At 46.1% G+C, this 21,752-nt stretch overlaps 2 protein-coding genes across 10 annotated transcripts in view; both read right to left on the bottom strand.

Moving 5' to 3' along the window:
• Positions 1-11,563, bottom strand: part of MYLK3 (myosin light chain kinase 3) — a 49,767-nt gene extending 38,204 nt beyond the window's left edge. Inside the window, exon 1 of one of the 4 annotated variants that reach the window (XR_006408994.3) lies at positions 624-1,902. Coding sequence is in view for 3 of the 4 variants with exons in the window: in XM_026494691.4 (XP_026350476.3) it covers positions 624-1,100 (477 nt within the window). In the remaining variant the exon portion in view is untranslated. Of the gene's footprint in view, positions 1-623; positions 1,903-6,061; positions 10,189-11,164 lie in introns of those variants that run through there. The other 3 variants (XM_044382362.3, XM_044382361.3, XM_026494691.4) reach the window with 3 other exon arrangements.
• Positions 11,564-18,781: 7,218 nt separating this feature from the next.
• CUNH16orf87 (chromosome unknown C16orf87 homolog) overlaps positions 18,782-21,752 on the bottom strand; it is a 36,999-nt gene continuing 34,028 nt past the window's right edge. For 2 of the 6 annotated variants that reach the window (XR_008960223.1, XR_008960222.1), the window contains 3 exons: positions 20,527-20,638; positions 19,294-19,480; positions 18,782-18,995 (listed from right to left, as the gene is read on the bottom strand). The gene's annotated coding sequence lies outside the window, so the exon portion shown is untranslated. The remainder of the gene's footprint in view (positions 18,996-19,293; positions 19,481-20,526; positions 20,639-21,752) is intronic. The other 4 variants (XR_008960225.1, XR_008960224.1, XR_007191006.2 and 1 more) reach the window with 3 other exon arrangements.

Below are 21,752 nucleotides of genomic sequence, written 5' to 3' on the forward strand. Positions count from 1 at the left end.
AACTTCCATTAGCCAGCGGGGTTGATTATGCAATCCTTGGGAACAGCCGCTCCCAGAAATGCCACACTCCACCCCCAGGCTCCGGCTCCTTCATGGCCTGTGTCCCCCAGGGGTCACTGTCAACACTCATCGTCCAACAAGCAGCTGCACACTCCACCCACTCTGGGACCCAGCGCAAGGTTGGGGACAGGAAGGGGAGGGTTCTAAAAGGGGGTTCTGTTGGGGTCAACTGGCTCCCACCTGTTTCCTACTCTAGGTAAAACAGAATAAAAAGAAGTCACTGGAATGTCCAATAAACTTCCCTGTCTTCCTCTCCCTAATGGCCCCTTTACCCCCACTTGTAGGTGCTCTGAAGCTGCCCAAGGCCCCACAGACCTCACCGAGGCACTGCCTCTTCCTTTCACTGGGGAGAGCAGCCGGTCCGTGACCCGTCTGGAAATCCACCTATGACCTTTCAGGTTCAGTCTCTCCTTTTCCCCGTCAACAGGTCATACAGGTGACACAGGAAAGGAACAACGGTTCCTAGCACTCCTGATCCTAACTGTCTGGCTAGTGTCCCCACCAGGACCACTGGGTCTCCCTTTCAGCCAGCAGAGTACCGGGGTGGGGAAGCAGGAACCAACCTCCAAAGGGCCGTCAGCCAGGCTTCCTTTCCTCCAGGGGACGCTCCCTTGCATGATGAAATCCACCACCTTCGAGTTCTGGAACACGGCCCCCACCAAAGCGATGGCCTTGTCCACAGCCACTACCATCCTGAACAGGGCTTCAAGCCTGGCGCCCTGCTGGGCAGTATCCTGCCGCACAGCCCTCGCCAGCTCCAGGACCTCCGGCCACCCAGCCTGTGAGGCAGCTGGAGGTGTGTGGTCAGCCCCACCCGGGCCCAGAGTCTGAGAGGCCTCCAGCCGGTGCAGGCCTTGCTCCAGGTGGCCCATCCCTTGGTACACACACTGCAGTTTCTCCGTGACATCTTCTTGGAAATGCAAGAGTTTGTCAATCTTCTCGTTCAGCACATTCAGCTTTTTGTCCATGGTGGTTAAGCAGGCCTTGCCTGACACCGGCAGCCCCCTGGTCTCCAGACCCTCCTTGGAGGCTCCGGACATCCTGCTGTGGGCTTGACAAGGACGAGGAATCAGAACAGGCACAGACTCCCGGTTTTCACTTGGGCAGCGGTCCCTGGAAGTTCATTGTTCTCGAAAGCTAACAGCCTCACCCCGCAGCTCCGACCCACAGGGAGAGCCTGAGTGGTTTAGGGAGCCCCGGGGACCAGGCTCTCTCTCTGAGCCTTCGCCTTTGCTTATCTCCCGCTCCACGGTGGCCATGAGTGACAGGCTGGGTTTGGCAAGGCCCTTCTCCTTGGGGCCCTTTTGACATCATGGCAGCATTTAACATTCCTCTCTGAGAGGGTGCTGATGGGCAAATATTTTAAGAATCTGCCCCAGGCAGGCAGGGGTTTGAGTAGTTGAAACAAAAGGTTAGAAGAAAGGGGGTCCCTTAGGTAATGAACCAGAACACTGGACTTCACACGGGGCCTCAGGGATCCCAGGGCAGAATAAGACCTTTAGCGGCCCATAGCCCTGAGGAGCACACGGCGTCCTGCCTGCCGCAAACACACTGAACTCACGAGGAAAAGCAAGACCAGGAATCAATGGGAGGCCGTGCTGATTTTTGCCATGATAAAAATTGTGATGCTTCTGCAAATTAAAAACAAATGTTTGGTGTCCCGACTTTGCAGGTGCCCCAAATAAGTGTTTGGGCTGCCTGTGGGGTGAATCTGCAGCTCCCTCCCCACAAGGGGCCCTCAGTCACTAGCTGCTTGTGCCTAAAAATAGAAGTGAGGGAAAACGGCTCAGGCCTCCTTCCAGGTGCCATCCCTCAGGTCATTTTCCTCACAGAGCCCTCTGGGGCGTATCTGCCAGTGGGCTCCTGCCGCGCCCCCCCCCCCTCCAGCACTGACCACACACGCAGGCATCGGGCACCCCATCTCTTTACACTGAAGCAGGCGTAGCAGCTGCCTAGAGGGCAAGGGTGCCTGTGTTTCCGGTAGTTTCCAAACGTTTGATCTTCAAACCCTTGGTTCAAATGGAACTGTTAGAGAAGCTTCACGAAAGAAAGCAGACAAAGGAGATGCTCAGGCTGACCCTGAGGTGGGGTGCCAGGAGGTGCCCACAGACTCCCTAGGCTGCTGGGGAGCCACTGACTGACACCATTTTCTTCCAGGCCCTCCTAGAGAGAAAACTGAGGGGGAGGGAATGTGTCCAAGGTCGCCCGGCGCCAGGCCTGCTGAGGCTAGCACAGCTTAGCCAATGCCGGGCCCCAGGGAGGGGGGTCTTTAGTTTCCTGCTAAGCTTCCTCCTTCGGAATAAAAGCAATCATGAGAAGAAACTTTGACCTGGAACGCTGACGTCTAAAAACACCTTTAGATCATTTTGCTATGTTAAGCTACAGGTGACTCGTGCACGCAAGGGCAGCTTGCCCGCAAACCCCCTCACTGCCCGTCCCTCTACTGGGGCAGCGGCCCTCAGCCGTCCATGCAGGAATCCAGACCCATTTCCGGGGGCACAGTCCTGGGTGTCAGTGGCAGAATGGTCTGGAGCCTGCTCAAAGGAACACTGGTCTCTTAGAGGACTGTGATTTAAAATACACACAAATAAACTCTCCTGGGAAAAAGAAATTTGGGGAACACTGTGCTCCACTCCTCTTGGGGATTCACGACGCCCTTCAGCGGGACCTCATCTGCCACAGAAAGAAACCAGCACCTGACCAGGGAATCACTCCTTCCCCGCACTCAGCGTCTCATATTGCTCTGTGGGACCCACACTTTGGGAAGCGGCTGCCTAGAGACATCTCTGGGTCTATGTCTGTCCCACAGCAGGTATGGATAATCTAAAGAGACAGACCCAGCTTCGGGGACAGAGTTTCCACCAGTGCGAGCCACAGGCAGCTGCTGCGGGGACTTTCCAAGCAGCCTACATGCAGCCGAGCCTGGGCTTAATCAAGCCTGGACACATATCTTGAAAGTCCAGCTGAACCCAAAGAAAAACAAATGTCCCAGACACATATCTATATCAAAAGCTAATTATTTAAATTACAAAAGGATTTGTCCCTAGGTCTCCCTTAAGCAACAAGTGATTATAAGGCAGCTGGTGGAGTAGAAATGTGGCCACTGCATCCTCCACCGTTCTAGAACCTCCCTGGAGTTCCCTGAGCCCGTAACTGTCCTTGGGCTGGCCTCAGTGCCCAGGTGCACCAACATGCCTGGCCAGTGGTGGGTATTCAACACGACCGTACGGAAGGAATGAACTAAGGGGGCCCCAGATGAGCAGGAGGCTGGACTGAGTTTCGGGAGACTTGTGGAAGGAGGAGCCGGCAGCTGGGGTTTCCCAGAACAAAAAAGTACCGGGCAGGACACTTCCACAATTCCCAGAAGTAAGCTCCAGGACCTTCTGGGAAAAAGCTCGGAATATGCCGGCAGGTGCAATCCTTGAGGCTGCTTTGATGAAAAGGAGCAGCCACGAGGACCAGCTTTGAATCCCTTTCATTTCTCTGCCTAGAGGAGAAACGAGGCATGGCTTCTCTCCAACTCTGCCGGATGCACAGGGCACAGCAAGAACTGTGGGCAATTCTTTTTGGTCCATGGCGCCCGCCCAGGGGAGAGGAGAGGCATTCCAGCCTCGAGTCAAGTGAACACAGACCTGAGAAGAGGCAGTCATGCTGGATGGGTACAGAGTAGCAAATCCAATGACACTTCATCTTTCCTGGGTGACAAGACAGCTGATGCACTCCCAGAAAAACACAGACTGACCTCTCTTTGCCATAGGCTGGGATCAGCGTGCACTGAACCCAAGACTCTTCCCCGGCCTTTCTGGTGACAGCCAGTTTTCCCTGTGCAACCCCAGAGGCGCTGTGGACCCTGAGGCCCCAGGTGGAATAAGAGGGGAGCAGAAATGCAAGGCTAAGGAGCCCATTCCCAGGCAGTGACTCCCCTCCTTCCCCACCCCTGCACAGAATGAACATGGCTAGGACAGGCCCCACCCTCCCTGGAGATCAGAGGTCTATTTCTGGAGAAACTCAATGGTCCATAATACAACAGTTCTATGTACTGGCATTGGCAATCCCTGCAAGCTCCTCACCTCATCACCCTCAACAAGCCAGCCAGTCAGTCAACAAGGCTCAACCACTCACCCAGTTTTTTGTGCCTTACTCTGAAATATGCACAGATAAAAAATTATCGCTAGGTATTCAAACAAAGCTCCCAAGATGAAAAGGGGAGCCCCCCCCAAAACAGAAACACAACTGTGGAGGAAAGAGAGAAAACAAAAAACAGAAGAAAGTTTCAAAAAGGCTCTCAAGAGTTGCCAAAGAAAAGCGCAAAAGGCTATTCCATCCATTAAAAAAGAAGGTGTTACGGGAAAAGAACAGGTATAGAATAAAAGAGAGGTCTTGGAAATTATATGAGTGTTAAAATTTTTAAATCCAATATGGAGATGAGAAAAGAAAGTTAAGATAATATCCCAGAAAGTAGATGCCTACACAGGGAAAGAAAAGATAAGAGAACAGGCAATGGATCTGGGCCCACTTCTAGTTAACTGGAGTTTCAGGAGGAGAAATGAAAGAGGGAAGGAATTTATCAAAGAAATAGCACAGTCATTATGTAATTTTAGAACACAGGGATAAAGAGAAGATTACAAAATCTCCCCAAAACGTGAAAGAAAAAAAATCATATAACAAGGAACTAGAATCAGGATGACATCAGACTTCTCATCCTTAAAACGGCCTGCGGCTGGAACACAGGCTGGCTGTAGAATTCTAGGTCAGAGATCTGAAGACGTGGCACCTTTGTTCGAGGACAGCGGGAAGCATTTTAAGACTTGTGGAGGTGTAAAAAATGCAAACACTCTTTGAAAGAAGGACATTAAAGTGCATGATTGATTTTTCAGTGACGAGTATTTGCATAATATTTTTCACACTATGATGTCATAATGGGGTCAACGCTTTACAGAGTTAAAACTATGACGTTGTAAGGATGGGGGAGGGGGGCGGGGAGACTAACGAAGCTGAATCGTTGCTCTTCTCAAGAAGCACACAGAGAATGTACCAAACTGATGAGGAGCAAAGTGGAGGCAAATACCAGGAGAAAGAGCCGAAAGACCCCGGTGTTTGCCGCTGGGAAGCAGGACGGGGAGCAGGTGTTGCAGAGGTCAGGGTACGACGCGTGAGGGGGTCTGTATTTATGACACGTGTCGCAGCATGCTGCGGTGAGGGTCTTGTTCTAACAGAATCCAATATGACCATTTTCTGCGGGATGGAGGCCATGTATCTGGAGGGAAGGATGCTTCTCTACTTGACGCAAAAGGACAGGAGGGGCCCGCTGCCTACACGGAACTTACTCAACCTCTCGGAATGGGCTTTCCTCATCTCGATGGGGGGGGGGGGGGAGGGGGGGTAACGGTGCATTAACCGCGGGCTGAGTCCTCATGTCAGTGAAACACTTAGCACCAGGCCTGGTCCGTGGTTAGTCCATGAAAGCAGGAGACATTCGAACTCACCACGGCGCCCCCGTCCCCCGCCCCCAACGGTCAGCCAAGCGGACAGCAGCGTGTGCAGCCATCTCGTTGTGGGCTGGGGGCAGGAGGGGAAGGAGGCACTGCCCCTGTCCTAAATCAGTCCCCCAGGCACCCGGCCCACCCAGGCCACCTCCCTCAGCGGATGTGCACTCAAGAAGCGCGCACCTGTCCTCCGTCAAGCCGCGCTTATTCAGAAAAGGAAAGCAGAGGGGAAACAGAACCCCAGAAAGCCTCGCTGGGTTCGGCACAGACGACTTGGGGGTTAGCAGCCACGGGGCCTTGTCTGCCCCTGACACCCTGCCTTAGCTGGGGGAGGCCCACGCTGACCATCCCCTGGCTGTACCCTCCACCAAAGCTTCCTGCTGACTGTGTTTCCCCGGGCAAGAGGACCTAAGTCTGGGGGGTCATTGTCACCAAGGCTCCCTTAGTCCCATGACCCTAACAATTGTCCCCGAGGGCTCCTACTTCAAAGCAGACCGGCCTGGAGCCGCCCTTACCGCAAATATCTGGATGTAATCTGACGCCCGCTGCTGGCCTCTGGCGCTGGGACTGCGAAGTGCCGGAGTGGGGCACAGAGTCCTCATCCTGCGGCTGCGGCCACGGTGCCAGCTCGATGTTTACTCTGCCTGGAGATGCCCAACCGCCCAGAGTGCTGGGAATGAGGTGGGCTGGCCGGCCAGGCTGATTTCTCTAGAACTCAGGCAGCAGTGATAAGCCTGGCATTTCCGCTTATCTCTGACCCTGCCCCAGGCCCCAGAGGCATCCAGAGGCTTCGCTCAGTTATCTGGTTTGCGAGGCCGTATCTGCTTCCCAGGGGCCTACTTCCTGCATCACTTCGTGAAGTGTCCGGTTGTGAAACAAACACCGTGTGGTCCAAGGAGGGAGGATAGAAGGGAGGGGGCTTAGGGCAGAACTGACCTGATTTCAAAACCCAGGATCACAGTGCAAGGGCCCAGGAGATGAGCGGCGAATTGCTGCCTTCAGCTAGCCCTCCGGGATAGAGGAAAGCCCCGATCAGCCAGAATGGGCTGGGGGCCCTGCTTTTCTTCCCCGGGGGCTGCTTGCACCCTGGCTGGGAACCTAGTTGGTTGTCTCCAGGCTAGGAGGGTCCAGCCATTCCTCTGCAAGTAGAGCTCTTCAGGAAGCAACAAAGACACACTGTGCCCCCAAGACTGGAGCATGTTGCAGTGAGAGAGAAGACGTGACCTACAGCTCCTACTCAGTGAGGTGCCAGCTCCAACCCAGCCCCCGCCTGCAGGGAGGCTCTCTGTCCAGATCTTCCCAGAGTGCCCCGTGGGAGGCTGGGCCCTCTGCACACCCGGGCAAACACACACACAGATGCTTACACGTACCCATCCCTTCGGACCCCACTCACTTGCCCTCATTCACAGGAATCAGAGAAAGGGCACGCACGCTTTTACCATTAGCTTCCTTTTCTGAGCGTGACCACGGGCAGACCTGGCGCTGAGCATTTTCAGCGGCGGTATCTTACTAAACTTCACTGCTTCCCTGTAAGGTAGATTACTACTTATCATCCCCATTTTACAGAGGGGGATTAATCTAGAACTTCCATAGTTCACCCAAGGCCGCACAGAGAGCAATGGGGCCAGACTTCCAACCCCGTGGTTATAACTCACGTAATCCTGCCACTTTTAGAGACAGGAGGGATCTCAGAGACCACAAGGGTCAACCCCCTCATTTTGTAGACAAAGAATTTGAAGCCCAGAGAGGGAAAGGGACTTTCTGAAGGTCACATAGTAAGTCAGTGGCAAAGACAGGACCAGATAGCAAAAACTGTCGCCCTCGGAGTGGCCATGGAACTCCTGCCCCATTCTGTAGGTTTATGAGGGGTGTGTGCGTGTGCGTGTGCGTGTGTGTGTGTGTGTCTAGTCAGATCAGCCTCTGCCTCACAGACTCAACTCTGACAGTTGTCTGGGGAAATGAGGAGGGGACAGAGGGGCTCGGGCCCCCAGATGCAATATTAGATGCTTAGTCTTTCATAGAAGAATATCTACAACTTTTCTCACCTGGCTATCCAGAAAGATCCTAAAGCAACAGCCACAGTCCTGCCAAGATGAATCCAGGAACTGATAAAACCAAAGTCAAGTTGGCCTCTCTGAAGAAGCAGAGAGGGACATGACAGCTGTGTGGAACCTGGCCTGTGCTTGAGGGGTCCCCTGCAAGCTCTCGGGTGGCCAGTGGGTTTGTCCCCAGGATGTCACTGTCCTCTGTGGTCAGCTTTCCTACCCTGGCTTGAAGTCCTTTTATTTGGTCAATTCCTCTCCCCCATGCCTAGTCCAAATTATTGCCTGCCTAAGCAAGGTACCGGCCTGAAAATACCAGAGAAGAACAAAAGGCGCGCGCAGGAGCCAAATTCAGACCAGCACGCATTCATTTGCTCATTCATTCATTCGGCATTTATTGAGCAATACTTATCAGGAAATGATAAAAGCACTCATATTTATTGAGCACATCTTTGTGGCAGGCACTGGGCTACAACTTTATATAATGACCTTTTGCCCCTCAACACTTATAAGAGGAAGGGACTATTATCCCCACTTCGCAGACAGGTATACTGAGGTTTGAGCCACTTTCCGAAGTCAGCATAAGACCCTGTATATACATCAGGCAGGCAGCCTCCGAGTCAGCTTACAACTGAAAAGAGTCTAGCTAAAACATCTGCTGTCTAGAACCCGACTCTGTCTCTGGGGGGCTGCATTTGCCAACTACCAGTTGAGAAACACATTATATATGCAAGTTGGAATCAGGCCAACCAGTTTCATACCAACACGTTGCATTGCTGGCCCTTCTACCAGCTCACACAGTAAGATGCAACCACCTGCAAAATACTTCAACATGTGCTTACGTTTACACTCATTTGAGGTGGATGGATTATGGTCCCCATTTTCCCCATGCAGAGGCTGAGGCTCTCACGGTCAGAGTCTGTGCCAAACTGGACCTTGGACTTGGCTCTATAGCTCTAGGGCCTGTGTCCACAGCAGTGGGCAGGGTTTCTGGACCCCACCACCACCACCACCACCACCACACACGTACCCACATCACTTTGGGACCCTAACTCACCTGGCCTGACTGACAGGAATCAGAGAAGGGGTTGCAGGCCTTTGATAATAGCTCACTTTTCTGAGCCTTACCAAAGGCAGACCCTGTGCTAAGCAATTAGCGGCAATATCTTATTTAAACCCCTTGACCGTGCCAACCCTGTGAGCTCAGAGCCCTGCTTGTGTTGTGGGAACTCAGCAAGTCTGGACGGGAGCAAAGTTAACACCTTGGAATAACAGAGAAAGTAAGATAGTCATTAAGTCCTAGACTCAAAGGATGTGGGCGTAATGGGGCAAAATTGGAAGATACATCAGTGTTTCCAGCCCTCCCATGTCTGATAAAAAGAATTCCTTCTTCATCTGCTCAAATTCTCCCCTCTTAGTATAGCCCTACCCTCTGAGGAAAGCCTGGCTTCGGGATTTTCGGTGTCAGATCTGAAGGATGGGTGGTAAGGTGAGACCTGAGGTCTGGAAGAGCGGATTTGGCTGAGCTAGGGAGCAAAGCACCAAGAGCAGAAAAAGAAAAAAGGGGAGAGATAGATACCGAGCAGCGTCTGGGGTTGAAGAGTGGGGACCTGGAGCAGCCCCAAGATGCAAGAGAATGGGAGTGAAAAGAAAGGAGGTTTTGGGAGACTGTCCTGTAGGACAGATATGCTCATCAGGGACCCTAAGGAGGAACAGCATAGTGGCAAGGCTCCATGGCCCCGGGTCTCTGCAGAAACTCAGTCACATGACGTTAACTGATTCAGGTGTAAGAGGGAAGCAAAGAAATTGGAAAAAAATTTTGGCAAAGAGGGAAGATTTCTCAGAGGAAATGGGACTTGAGTTGAGCCTTGGTGAAAGGGTGAGATTTGGGGAGACCAAAGAAAGAGCCATTCTCGTAAGGACTCAGAGTGAACAGAGCTCCAGATGCAGCCTGGCAGGCGGGAGCGACAGCACATAGACTAGCCTCAGGTCAGGAGGTGTCGATGGAGGCCCAAATGATTTGGCAGGCAGGACCCCAAAGACACTGGACCCAGAAGATCAGGCAGAGACATTTAGACCCAAAGCAGCAAGATATAGGGACAACAATCCTATGAAATGTTTTTAGGTAGGAAATAACATGATTAAATTAGTGTTTAAAAAGGTATGGGATAATTACCTAGGCGGGGGCGGGAGGTACCGACTCGGAGAGGACACAAAGTCACTTTGGGGATTTTGGAGATGTTTTATATCCTGAGTGGTGGTCGCATTGGTGTATGCATATGTGCATACAGGTCTGCTGTATTCAATAGGCTATAAGATTTGTGTTCTGTATTTTATGTACGTTATGCCTTAATCAGGTTCTGCTAGCAGGAAAAAAGGGGGGGTACTAATGCCCCTGACAGCAGGGTGCAAGTGGATTGCAAGGACACAGGATCAGCATCCACACAGAAGCTAAAACCAGCAAGTGTTCACTAGTTCTGGGGTGCACGCTGTTGCCAAAACACGGGAGTGCTGAGGAAGTGGAGTGACCTCTGAGAGAACGAGTCTTTGAAAGTCTTTGAAAGCAAGGGCTGACTGAAGTTCTAAGGTCCTCATTCCCCCGACAGCCTCTAACGTGTAATAGAAGCAGGAACCTCCCCCCACCCCCGCCCCAAGAGGAGACTCGAAGGATTTATGATGCTCTCCCCAGATCCAACAGGTGAAGACCTCACCCCAAAAGCAGGCCGTAAAGCAGCAGGTACACACATTAGAATCCGTGTTTGTTTGAAATATACATATATGCCAGGATGGTTAATTCTGCATGAGAGAATTGTAGATGATCTTTGTTTTCCATATTGCTTTTATATAATTATTCTAAATTTTTAAATGTGTATTTGTGTCATTAAACAAGTTTGTTTTTCTATAATAGTCACCATTTACGTGGACCCACAGGAATTACTAGAGAGACAATATGCACCAGAGAGAGGTTTAATTAACCAAGAACAGGGTAATAGACTCCCTCGGGTCCCTAGCCGATAGAAAACAACATTTATTAACCTTATACGGAGGTCTGAGATCAATTGCTTAGCCTTAAATGGACAGAAGGCAGGAGGTATAGCAGACTCGGAAGGATTCCTCAGAAACAGCAAACCCCAGGCGGGAAGAGCAACAAGTCATCTTCGCACTCTGTTTTCGAAACAGATTTTTGGCCCATTGCGACTTGGAAACAAATGTTCCAGACTCCACGCGCAACTCAGAAACTACACGGTCAAAGTAATTTGGGATTTTTTTTTTTTTAGAGAAAAGTTGGCACACATTTGGGAACAATCCCCAACGACAGCATTTTCAAAGGACTGAAGGACCTGTAAGCACTAATCACAGCAGTAAGTTTGGACACGGTTCCGAAGTCTGAATCATACATGCAGCTCCCCAAACTTGCACAAAACCAAAGACAAATCCATGCACCTAAAACTGTTAGCTTTTGTTGTCGCTTGTGGGTTTTGGTCAGATTCTAAAAGTGTTTTCTGGAGGGTCTCCATGCCCCTAAGGCACCCACTAAAAGCACAAACACACAGTAAATTTATCGTCTGCACTTACATAGAACCTTCCATCCATGGATCCCAAGTGGTCTGTCAGAAATATTGTTTTCCTAAGTCCCCAGTGAGATGTGTAAATATTGTTGCCTCCATCTCATGCTCAGATAAACTTAAATATGTGGGCAGTTAAGTGGCTTGTCAACGGTTATAACCCAAGACAAAATCCTTGCAAGCTGCCCTCTGGTCTCCCTTCCTCCCTTCCTCTGCTGACCGTTCCCTTTGAGCTTTCTCGTTGGCCCTGGCTTAAATCAGGCACGCAGACCATTGTTTCCCTGGTGATGGAGGTGGCGTTCTATTTCCTGCCCTGAATCTGGCACCGGGCCCCGGCTGCAACGCATTTAGCCACAAGTGCATCAGCCGTGCGTGAGTGGGGACAGCTTGGCTCCTTGGAAACCTAAGTGGCGTGTGTCAGCTGGCTCCAGCCCACCGAGAGCCACTCCAGGCCACACTGCTAACTCCTCCATCATCAGCCCAGAGCAACCCACAGTGCCGGCGATGACGTCTCTCAGAGAGGGGTGAACAAATGGAGACAAGCTCAGAGGCAAGCGCTCCAGCCCCGCTCCGGCACAGCCCTCGGGGAGAAATAATCCGTAGCAGTCCGGGGACCCAGGCCCTTCGATCAGTACAGCCCGCCCTCTGTTCATCTCTGTGGACAGCACAGCAAAGTGTGATGGTTGTGGATTACATTCCCGGACAGGCCACTGCATTTACACTTCCAATTCCCAGTTGCAGTGTTTATTCTTATGTTTCATTCATTAATTAATGCGTCCTGGAATGACCATTCAGGAACAGATCCAGAAAAATAAGAAAGTTGCTGGGGCACCTGCGAGGGGCAAGAGTGACTACCTGAAAAGTGTTTCTCTGATGGTTGCAGTCATTCTTAGAAACTGGGGGTGGAGAATCTTTTTATGGTCAGTAAATGCCATATATTTTAACTTTCAGTTAATTTCAACTTCTTTACCTCTACACTGTCTTGTTAACCTTACTGGAAAATATGTGCCTCATATGAACTTGAGGCTGCGTTAGTTGCTCTTCCTTCCCATACGCTTCCAAAGCACCTTACAGGTGTTCTATCAGAGCCCATTGGTAATAGTAACACCTAATCTCTGCCGAGCATTCACCTTGTACCAGGTACCCTGCCAGACAGTTTACATTCATTAGTTTTTTCAAGTTCTAGGTATTACCATTAATATCCTCATTTTGCAGATAAGGAAACTGGCCCAGAGAGGTCACGAAATCACTGCATTGATTTCCTATGGCTGCCATAACAAATTACCACAAATTTAGTGACTTTAAACAACAGAAATTTATTCTCCCACAAATCTGGAGGTCAGAAGTCTAAAACCAGTATCACCGAGGTGTCGGTAGGGCTGGGCATCCTCTGGAAGCTCCCGCTTCTAGTAGCTGCTGGCATTTCTTGGTTTATGGCCACAATACTCAGTCTCTGCCTCCATGATCTCACTGCCTTATCTGCTCCTCTGTGCACATCCTCCTGCCTCCCTTTTACGATGATACATGTGATTACATTTAGGGCCATCTGGATAACCCAAGATAATCTCTGCATCTCAAGGTCCTTCACTTAATCATATCTGCAAAGTCCTTTTTTTTTTTTTTTTTTTTTTTTGCCATCTAATGCAACAGTCATAGGTTCCTAGAATTAGGGTGTAATGTCTTTGGGGGGGGCCATAATCTAGCCTATGAGTCACTATCTAGTAGGTAGTGCCTTCAAGTTTCCCTTCACACGGGCTCATGAAGATTCATCACTGAAGTGGGGGTTGGAGCCTCGAGAGGAAGAGCATAGGCTTTGGTGTGCGAGCGTAGGCTTTGGTGTGCGAGGCAGACCTAGGTTTGAAGCCCAGTTTCCACCACTTACTGTATGACTTCAGCAAGCAACTTACCCTCTCTCAACCTAGTGTTAATTAAGGATTAAATGAGATAATGAATGTGAAATGCATACAATGGTGCCTTCATGCAGTTTAGAGCTCAGTGAATTGTTAACTGCTGTCCTTTTTGTTAAAAGCGAGGTCTAAGCTGGAGTTCTGACCCAACCTTGCAGATGGAGGTTGGTGAACACCAGGCTTCTACAGATGAAGAAATATGAAAATGAGGAGAAAAGTAAATTCTGCCACAGAGCCAAGGAAAGTCAGTGCTAATGAAACATAGAACTTTCAAAACCATTTGGCATGGAACAATATAAAGACCTACCAGAACTAGCTATGTAAAGGATTTCTGCTCTTCAAAAGTGGAGAATATGATCTTTCTCCAGAGTAGGGATCTGGGCCCCCAAAATGTGTAGTTTTGGCAAGAGATATTCCTACACACTGTTATAAATAGAATTCATCTGGAAATTCACACTCTGATGGTCGTCTTGAGGTAAACTGATTCCAATTTCAAGACCTATAGCAAAAAGAATGACCAGTAAATCAAGAACATGGAGAATAAACTAAGTAAATCAAGAGCATGGAGAATAAACTAGGAAAAACAGGCAGGAAATAGTAGGAGAGAACAGTAGAGGGGGAACAAGAACATTTGAATCTGGGTGTTTGTTATTACTATATTTGAGAGACGCCATGCAAACTCGTTTGCCTGCTTGACAATGAGCAAAATAAATGTGATTTGGTTCTGTTCCATTATTTAGCTGGGATAGGATAACATGAAGTTTAACAAAGAAGTTTTAGTACTGCACTTCCAAATGTTGTCATGTATTATGATATGTTCAACTTGCTGTATTTCATCCAATCAGGTTTTTTAGTTTAATATGCTGGGATTCTTTGTGATAGGACAAGGGTTTCTCAATTTGGGTAGAAAGTGTGAAGCAGGACGTAATAGATTTTGTTTTTTTACAAAAGGAAAAACCCTAAACTACTTAAATGTAAACCAGTAGGGGAAAGAATGATAGTTCTACATCCACTGTCAAGTTAAAATTCACAGAACACCACATAAAACTGGATCCTATCTAAATTAAAAAGATAAATACCCTGACAACCAGATGAGAGACAGAGATAGTAAATCCATTAGCAATGGTTGAGGATATACACCCAGTTATTAATAGCAGTTAGTTCCGGGGCAAAGAGCAGAATTGAGTTAGGGAAAAAGAAGAAGGGAAAAGCCAAGTTCCCTTTTCAGTCTACACGCGTTTGTATTTGCATTTTTATGAGGAGCATGTTTTTGTACCTTACTAGTTTACTTTTTTAAGCCCTGAAAGACAAATCATTTTAATGGAAATATTTCATTAATATAGAGGAGTTTTGCTGGAAATATTACTTGTGGGATAACAAACAGTAAATGTGTGGGGGGGGTTTGACCTTTATTAGTGAACCACACACGTTCTCTCTGCCTTGACTCTGTATTAAAGGAACAGAAGTACACAAAGGAATAACCCATACCTGAGGGAGAAAAGAGTAAGGGAATCTCATATTGGGATGAGAGAGTGGGCGCATATCTGGCAGCCAGGAAGCTGACGGCAGAGGGTTAATAGGTCAGGGACACCGTAGAGAGCGGAGGTATGAGGGCTGCAGAGGAGGGCAGCCAGTCAGCCTGAGGGGACCCAGGCAGGCTCTGATGGTGGATCAACTGTACCCACCTGCTTTTCTCTACCACCCCCTGTCATCCCCCAGTCCCTTGCACACACACCCAGCAAGTATAGGCACCTGGCATCTACCCTAAGGCAAAAGCAAACAAGTCCCTGACAGCTCTTCTCTAAAGAAATTGAACAATTCATATTGGAGTCTGTTTTTAGTCCTCAACTTGATGTCCCACAGTAAAGTCCTCATTCTGGCAATCGGGTGCTTTCGGTCTCAAAATGAGTTCCCACTCCCCTCCCCCACCTCACGCCCAGAGCACCCAGTCAGATTTCTCACTGGGAAAATGACAGAGCCCAGTTGCATGGACCTTCTTTCTTAAATATGACAAGACACCAAGATATTAGCAGATCCAGAAGCTTGAGAGAGAAAGACCAAGACAAAGTCTGGTGGAAACAAACATAATCAGGGAATAGAAGAAAACTTGACTCAAAAAGATATAACAAAGATTTTATAAAACCACAAGAGGTTGATTTGAAAAAAAAATCAGAAAAACGATTAGAGATTTAAAATACAACAGCTAAAATAAAATGCTCCAAATTAGAATCATAAGATAAAATAAAGGAGATCTTCCAGAGCATAAGATAAAAAGAGAGAAAAATGTGAAAGAACAGATAAAAATCCAGAAGTCTGATGTTCACCAAATGGAATCCCAGAAGGAGAGAGAAAAAAGGCTGGGAGTGAGAGGGGAGGGCTGAATGAAGTCCAGCCATTTCCCCATCTTAGCATCACCCATTTCCAACGGAGCTCTGATGGAAGTCACAAGACTGGGGGATGGTATATTCAGGAAGGGTAGTTGAGGGTAGCTACTCAAGAAACTATTAAGAAAGCTACTACTTTCTTAATGTGGCCTAATAGCCCCAACGAAGCCAGGACATGTCCTTTGTTCATGTGGGCACTTGGACCCTAAGGATAACTCACTTGACTCACTGAGAGAAATGCTAAAATCAGGACAGGGTGAGCAGAGCCCTGAGATTATCACTAGTGACAGTCCTCCAGACAAACATCAGTCCACCTTCTTTGGATCTGATTGTTCATTTGCTTGTAATCTCTCTCAAATCCCCAGGATTCAGCTCATTTCTCCATCTTATTTATAAGGATATCATGACTTTTTCCAACACCTTGTTCTACAGAGCGTAGCAGGCACCTGTCAGGTGAGTGCCTGGTTAGTAAACATTCTGCCTTTTCTAGGAATGCCCCTAACACAGTCTACACTGGTAGACTCCCAGCAGCCATGTCAGAACTATGAGACGCTGGTGCCCACCCAACTACTCATGACTGATTAACCCACGAGTAGATTTCTGATCAATTCAAAACAATTGGATTTTCCATCCTAGAAAGCTGAAAATTGATCTGGTGAGACAGAGATTCTAGAGACAGTCTTTATACTTCAACCTACAAAATCCTATATATTGAAAGAGACAGGATAAAAAAAAAAGCCACAAATGAGGAAGTATAAGAAAAAGGCACAAAAGTATTTGTCAAGAACCACAAACTATACGGGGCACCTGGGTGGCTCAGCCGTTAAGCGTCTGCCTTCGGCTCAGGTCATGATCCCAGGGTCCTGGGATTGAGCCCCGCATCGGGCTCCCTGCTCTTTGGGAAGCCTGCTTCTCACTCTCACACTCCCCTTGCTTGTGTTCCCTCTCTCGCTGTCTCTCTCTGTCAAATAAATAAATAAAATATTAAAAAAAAAAAAAACAAACCCATGAACTATGATATAGGCAAAGGTAGATTCACTGGAGACTTTCAGACCTCCAATGAAGAAGCGGAATCCATGAAAGACAGGTTTTAGGAAGTAGTCAAGGCATAGAGTTGAGAGATGAGGGTATGGTAAGAACTCTTAGGGAAAGAGACTTTTGAGGTGGCATTTTGTTCAGGAAAAGGTGGTAAGGCCAAGGAGGAGACCATAGTAATCAAGATAAAAGCCAGCCAAAATATGAACAAGATATTTTAATCCAAAACTTGCATCTGAGGGGCACCTGGCTGGCTCAGTCAGTACAGCATGAGATTCTTGATCTCGGGGTTGCAGGTTTGAGCCCCCCAGTGGGTGTAGAGATTACTTAAAAATAAAATCCTAAAAAAAAAATTGCATCTGAAAGAAACCCTGCAACACACTTGGAGAGGACACTTGCATTGATCAGGAAGGTGAGGTGAGCACTCTGCTTTCTGCACTTTCATGTAGTATTCCCAAAACAGTTTTTTTAAAAAGGTCTTTCTACCTACTTAAATCCCCTATTTTCCAGATGATATCCATGTCATTTTCCTGGCCACTCAGAGTCATATTCAGCTATTTGAAATGTATTTCCCTGTTTTCCTCCATCTTATAAGCTGTTGTACTTCTGTTATGGAAGGCTGTCATTCAGAATGGAAGGAGAGATAAAGAGCTTCCAGGATAAACAGAAACGAAAAGAATTTGTGATCACTAAAACAACCCTGTAAGAAATATTAAAGGGGATCCTGTAATCGGAGAGAGAGCCCTCAAGTAACATGGACCAGAAAGGGGGACTTTTGCAGGCAATACAATGGCACCGAATTCATATATTTCAATAGTTCCTCTGAATGTAAATGGGCTAAATGCTCCAATCAAAAGACACAGGGTATCAGATTGGATAAAAAAGCAAGACCCATAAATATACCATCTACAAGAGACTCATTTTAGACCCAAAGACATCTCCAGATTGAAAGTGAGGGGGTGGAGAACCGTTTATCATGCTAATGGACATCAAAAGAAATCTGGGGTAGCAATCCTTACATCAGACAAATTAGATTTTAAACCAAAGACTGTAGCAAGGGATGAAGGGATAAATATTATAAATATTTATGCACCTAACTTGGGAACAGAAGATTATATAAACCAATTAAATAATAAAATTAAAGAAACACATTGATAATAACACAATAATACAATCCAACAATGGACAGATCATCTAAGCAGAAGATCAACAAGGAAACAAGGGACCATTCAAAATGACACAACGGACCAGATGGACTTCACAGATATATACAGAGCATTCCATGCTAGAGCAACAGAATATACATTCTTCTCAAGTGCACATGGAACATTCTCCAGAATAGATCACATACCAGGTCACAAAGCAGGTCTCAACTGGTACCAAAAGACTGGGATTATTCCCTGCATATTTTCAGACCACAATGCTTTAAAACTTGAACTTAACCACAATAGGAAATTTGGAAGGAACTCAAATACATGGAGGCTAAAGAGCATCCTACTAAAGAATGAATGGGTCAACCAGGAAATCAAAGAAGAATTTTAAAAATTCATGGAAACAAATGAAAATGAAAACACAACTGTTCAAAACCTTTGGGATGCAGCAAAGGCGGTCCTAAGAGGGAAGAACATAGCAATACAAGCCTTTCTCAAGAAACAAGAAAGGTCTCAAATACACAAGCTAACCTTACACCTAAAGGAATTGTAGAAAGAACAGCAAATAAAGCCGAAAGCAGCAGATGAGAAATAATAAGGACTACAGCAGAAATCAATGAAATAGAAACCAAAAGAACAGTAGAACAGATCAACGAAACTAGAAGCTGGTTCTTTGGAAGAATTAGTAAGATTGATAAACCCCTAGCCAGACTTATCAAAAAGAAAGGAGAAGGACCCAAATTAATAAAATCATGAATGAAAGAGGAGAGATCACAACCAACACCAAGGAAATACAAACAATTTTAAGAATAAATTATGAGCCTGGCTGGCTCATTTGGTTAAGCGTCTGCCTTCGGCTTGGGTCATGGTCTCGGGGCCCGGGGATCAAGCCCTGCACAGGGCTCCCTGCTTACGAGGGGGCCTGCTTCTCCCTCTCCCTTTGCTTCTCCCCACTGCTTGTGCGCTCGCACGCTTTCTCTTTCAAATAAATAAAATCTTTTAAAAAAAAAAAAGAATATATTATGAGCAATTATATGCCAACAGATTAGATAATCTGGAAGAAATGGATAAATTCCTAGAAACTTAGAAACTACCAAAACTGAAAAAGGAAGAAATAGGGAACATAGTTAATAATATTGTAATAACGTACCGTGAGAGATGGTGACTACACTTATTGTGGTGAGCACTGAATAACATAGAATTGTCAAATAAGGGGTGCCTCCGTGGCTCAGTTGGTTAAGCATCTGCCTTCGGCTCAGGTCATGATCCCACGGTGCTGGGATGGAGCCCCGCATCAGGCTCCATGCTCAGTGGAAAGCCTGCTTCTCCCTCTCCCTCTGCTGCTCCCCCTGCTTGTGCTCTCTCTGTCAAATAAATAAATACATACATAAATATATCTTTAAAAAAAAAAAAAGAACTGTCAAATCAGTATGTTGTACATCTGAAACTAACACGACATTGTATCTTCTTTATATTTCAAGAAAAAAATTAAACCTGTGCATCAAGGACATTATCAATAAAGTAAAAAGACAAGAAAGAAAGAAAGAAAAGAAAGAAAGAAAGAAAGAAAAGAAAGAAAGAAAGAAAGAAAGAAAGAAAGAAAGAAAGAAAGAGAATGAACGAACACAATCTACAGAATGGGAGGATATATTTGTTAATCACCTGATATGCAGAAGATATAAAGAACTCCTACAACGAAAGGCCACCCAATTTGAAATGGGCAAAGGAGTTGAACAGACACTTCTCCAGATATATAAAAACGGTCAAAATGTACATGAAGATGTTCAACATCATCAGTCATTAGGCAAATGCACATCAAAACTACAATGAGATACCACTAGTAGGATAGCTGTAATAATAAAACAAAACAAAAAACAAGCATTGGCAAGTATGTGGAGAAATTGTTGAATCATGTACATTGCTGGTGGGAACGAAACTGGGGTAGCCAGTTACCACTATGAAAGATAGTTTGGCAGTTCCTCAAAAAGCTAAATCTAAAATTACCATATGATCCAACAATTCCACTCCTAGGTTTATAACCAAAGGAATTGAAAGAGGGACTCCAACATAAACTTGTATGTCAATGTTCTGTAACGGCATTTTCACAACTCACAATGGCCTAAAGATAGAACCCAAGGATTCATCAACAAATAAACAGATAAATGAAAAAGTCATAGTGCATAATTTTAAATATATATATACAATTGTACACTTATATATATATACACACATATATATAATTGTACACTTAAAAATGGTTAAAATGGCAAATTTTGTTATGCATATTTTACTACAATTTCTTATAACATACCAAAGGTGCACTTTAACTGGGTGAATTGTATGGTATACGACTTTTATCTCAAAAAACATTTTAAAATTATCAGGACCCTTAGAAAATGTTTTCATCTCCCAGGTTAAAGGCCACTGCCATAGCACATGCTGTCACCAAAGGGATGCACAGAACACTACGGTTAGAGATGCAGCGTGATATAGCAACCATTCTGCAAAGCATACTGGAGGGCAACAATTCTGTCCATTGCTCAAAGATTACAACTACAATGAGTATCCTAACATAGTTAACACTCTAGAATGAAAAGCATGAGTTAGTTACATAATAGAGGTTTTGGACTGGCTCAGAATAAGTCTTTTCCTCACAATCAAAAATTATTAGTTCCTTGAAGAAAAACTGGAAAGTGGTTCCTGAATCTACTGTATTATCCTTCAGTATATTTATCCATGCATATATAAACTCCATTTCTCAATTACGGAGAAGTCTGGTTAACTCAACAAAACATTATCTTCGTTAAGTTCCAAACTAAAGAACTCTATGAGACACACAAAGAACTCTAAGACATATTGTAAGCAATGACATATGATCCTATTTGAATTACATACAAAAACTGTGAGGATCCAATTCCCAGGCAGATAGAGTAAGTACACACTTGCCTCTCCCACTGAATGTAACTTTAAATCCTGGACAGAATGCATGGGGCATATCCTGAAGACTCTGAAATATAAATGGTAGTAGCAGACAGATTAGGAAAGCAGACCCAAATTCTAAATTCCACAGAACTGGCAAAGGCTTTATAATTCTTTAGTTACTACCTAGCCTGAAACACAGAAATATGCACGAAGGACCCAACAGAAGCCCTCCCTTTCTGATCTGAAGAGTGGGAAAGGGGGCTCCTAAATGTCAGAGAGGGTGGGTCATGGCTTCCCCCACCCCTTACTTTCTCCCTTCTTCACCACTCCAGGTTCCAAATGATAGACCACAGCAACCATATCTGGTCAGGCACTTAAATCTCAGAGGATTCAGAATGAACAGATCCCTTCTCTTTGGCCAAAAAAAGCTATGATCCCAAGAGTGTGGGCAAATCCCCATTGCTCTTCTTCCCTCTGTCTTGTTACCTTTTCACCACAGATGCAGTCATAGGAAGCATAGAGCAGAAGAAAGAAACTAAAGCCATCAGCTTTTTAGATGAAAGACTGGGAAGGGAGGCTCTAAGGAGCCAGAAAGTGTCAAGAAGACTATAAAAAGTAGGATAATGAAGTGTGATCCCACAGTTGTTTGAATTATTGGGCTTACCCCTGAGCTGTTCATAAATGGATGTGACCCTGAATAACAGAATAAATTCTGAGAAGTGAGCTACATGGTAGAACTACTGTCCAGGTCTGATTTGCCACTGAGTAGTACACATGCAAAGTGATCTAAATAGTACTGCAATCACTTAGAAACTGAACTGATATTGGAACCACAGGTCACAGACGCACACAAAATGTGCAGCCTGAACCTAACTTGGCTGTCTATTATCCTTAGTTACCCAGATTCCTATACATTATTTATAATGTCAAAGATGAAATCCAAAATTACTTAGCAAAGAACTAAGAAAACTTCAACAATCAACAGAAACCAATCATGACATAACACAAATTCTAGAACCAGAGGGAGATGTTAGTTAAGGCAGCTATTTTAACCATACACTAAATGTAAACATTTTTGAAACAAATGGAAAGATAGAAAGTTTCAGAAAAGGAATATAAAATATAAAGAAAAAACAAATGGCAATTTTAGAAATAAAAAGTATAAAAATAATTTTTTTTTATGAAATAAAGTTCATCAT

The sequence above is a fragment of the Ursus arctos genome, unplaced genomic scaffold (assembly GCF_023065955.2).
Source record: "Ursus arctos isolate Adak ecotype North America unplaced genomic scaffold, UrsArc2.0 scaffold_19, whole genome shotgun sequence".
Lineage (NCBI taxonomy): Eukaryota > Metazoa > Chordata > Mammalia > Carnivora > Ursidae > Ursus > Ursus arctos.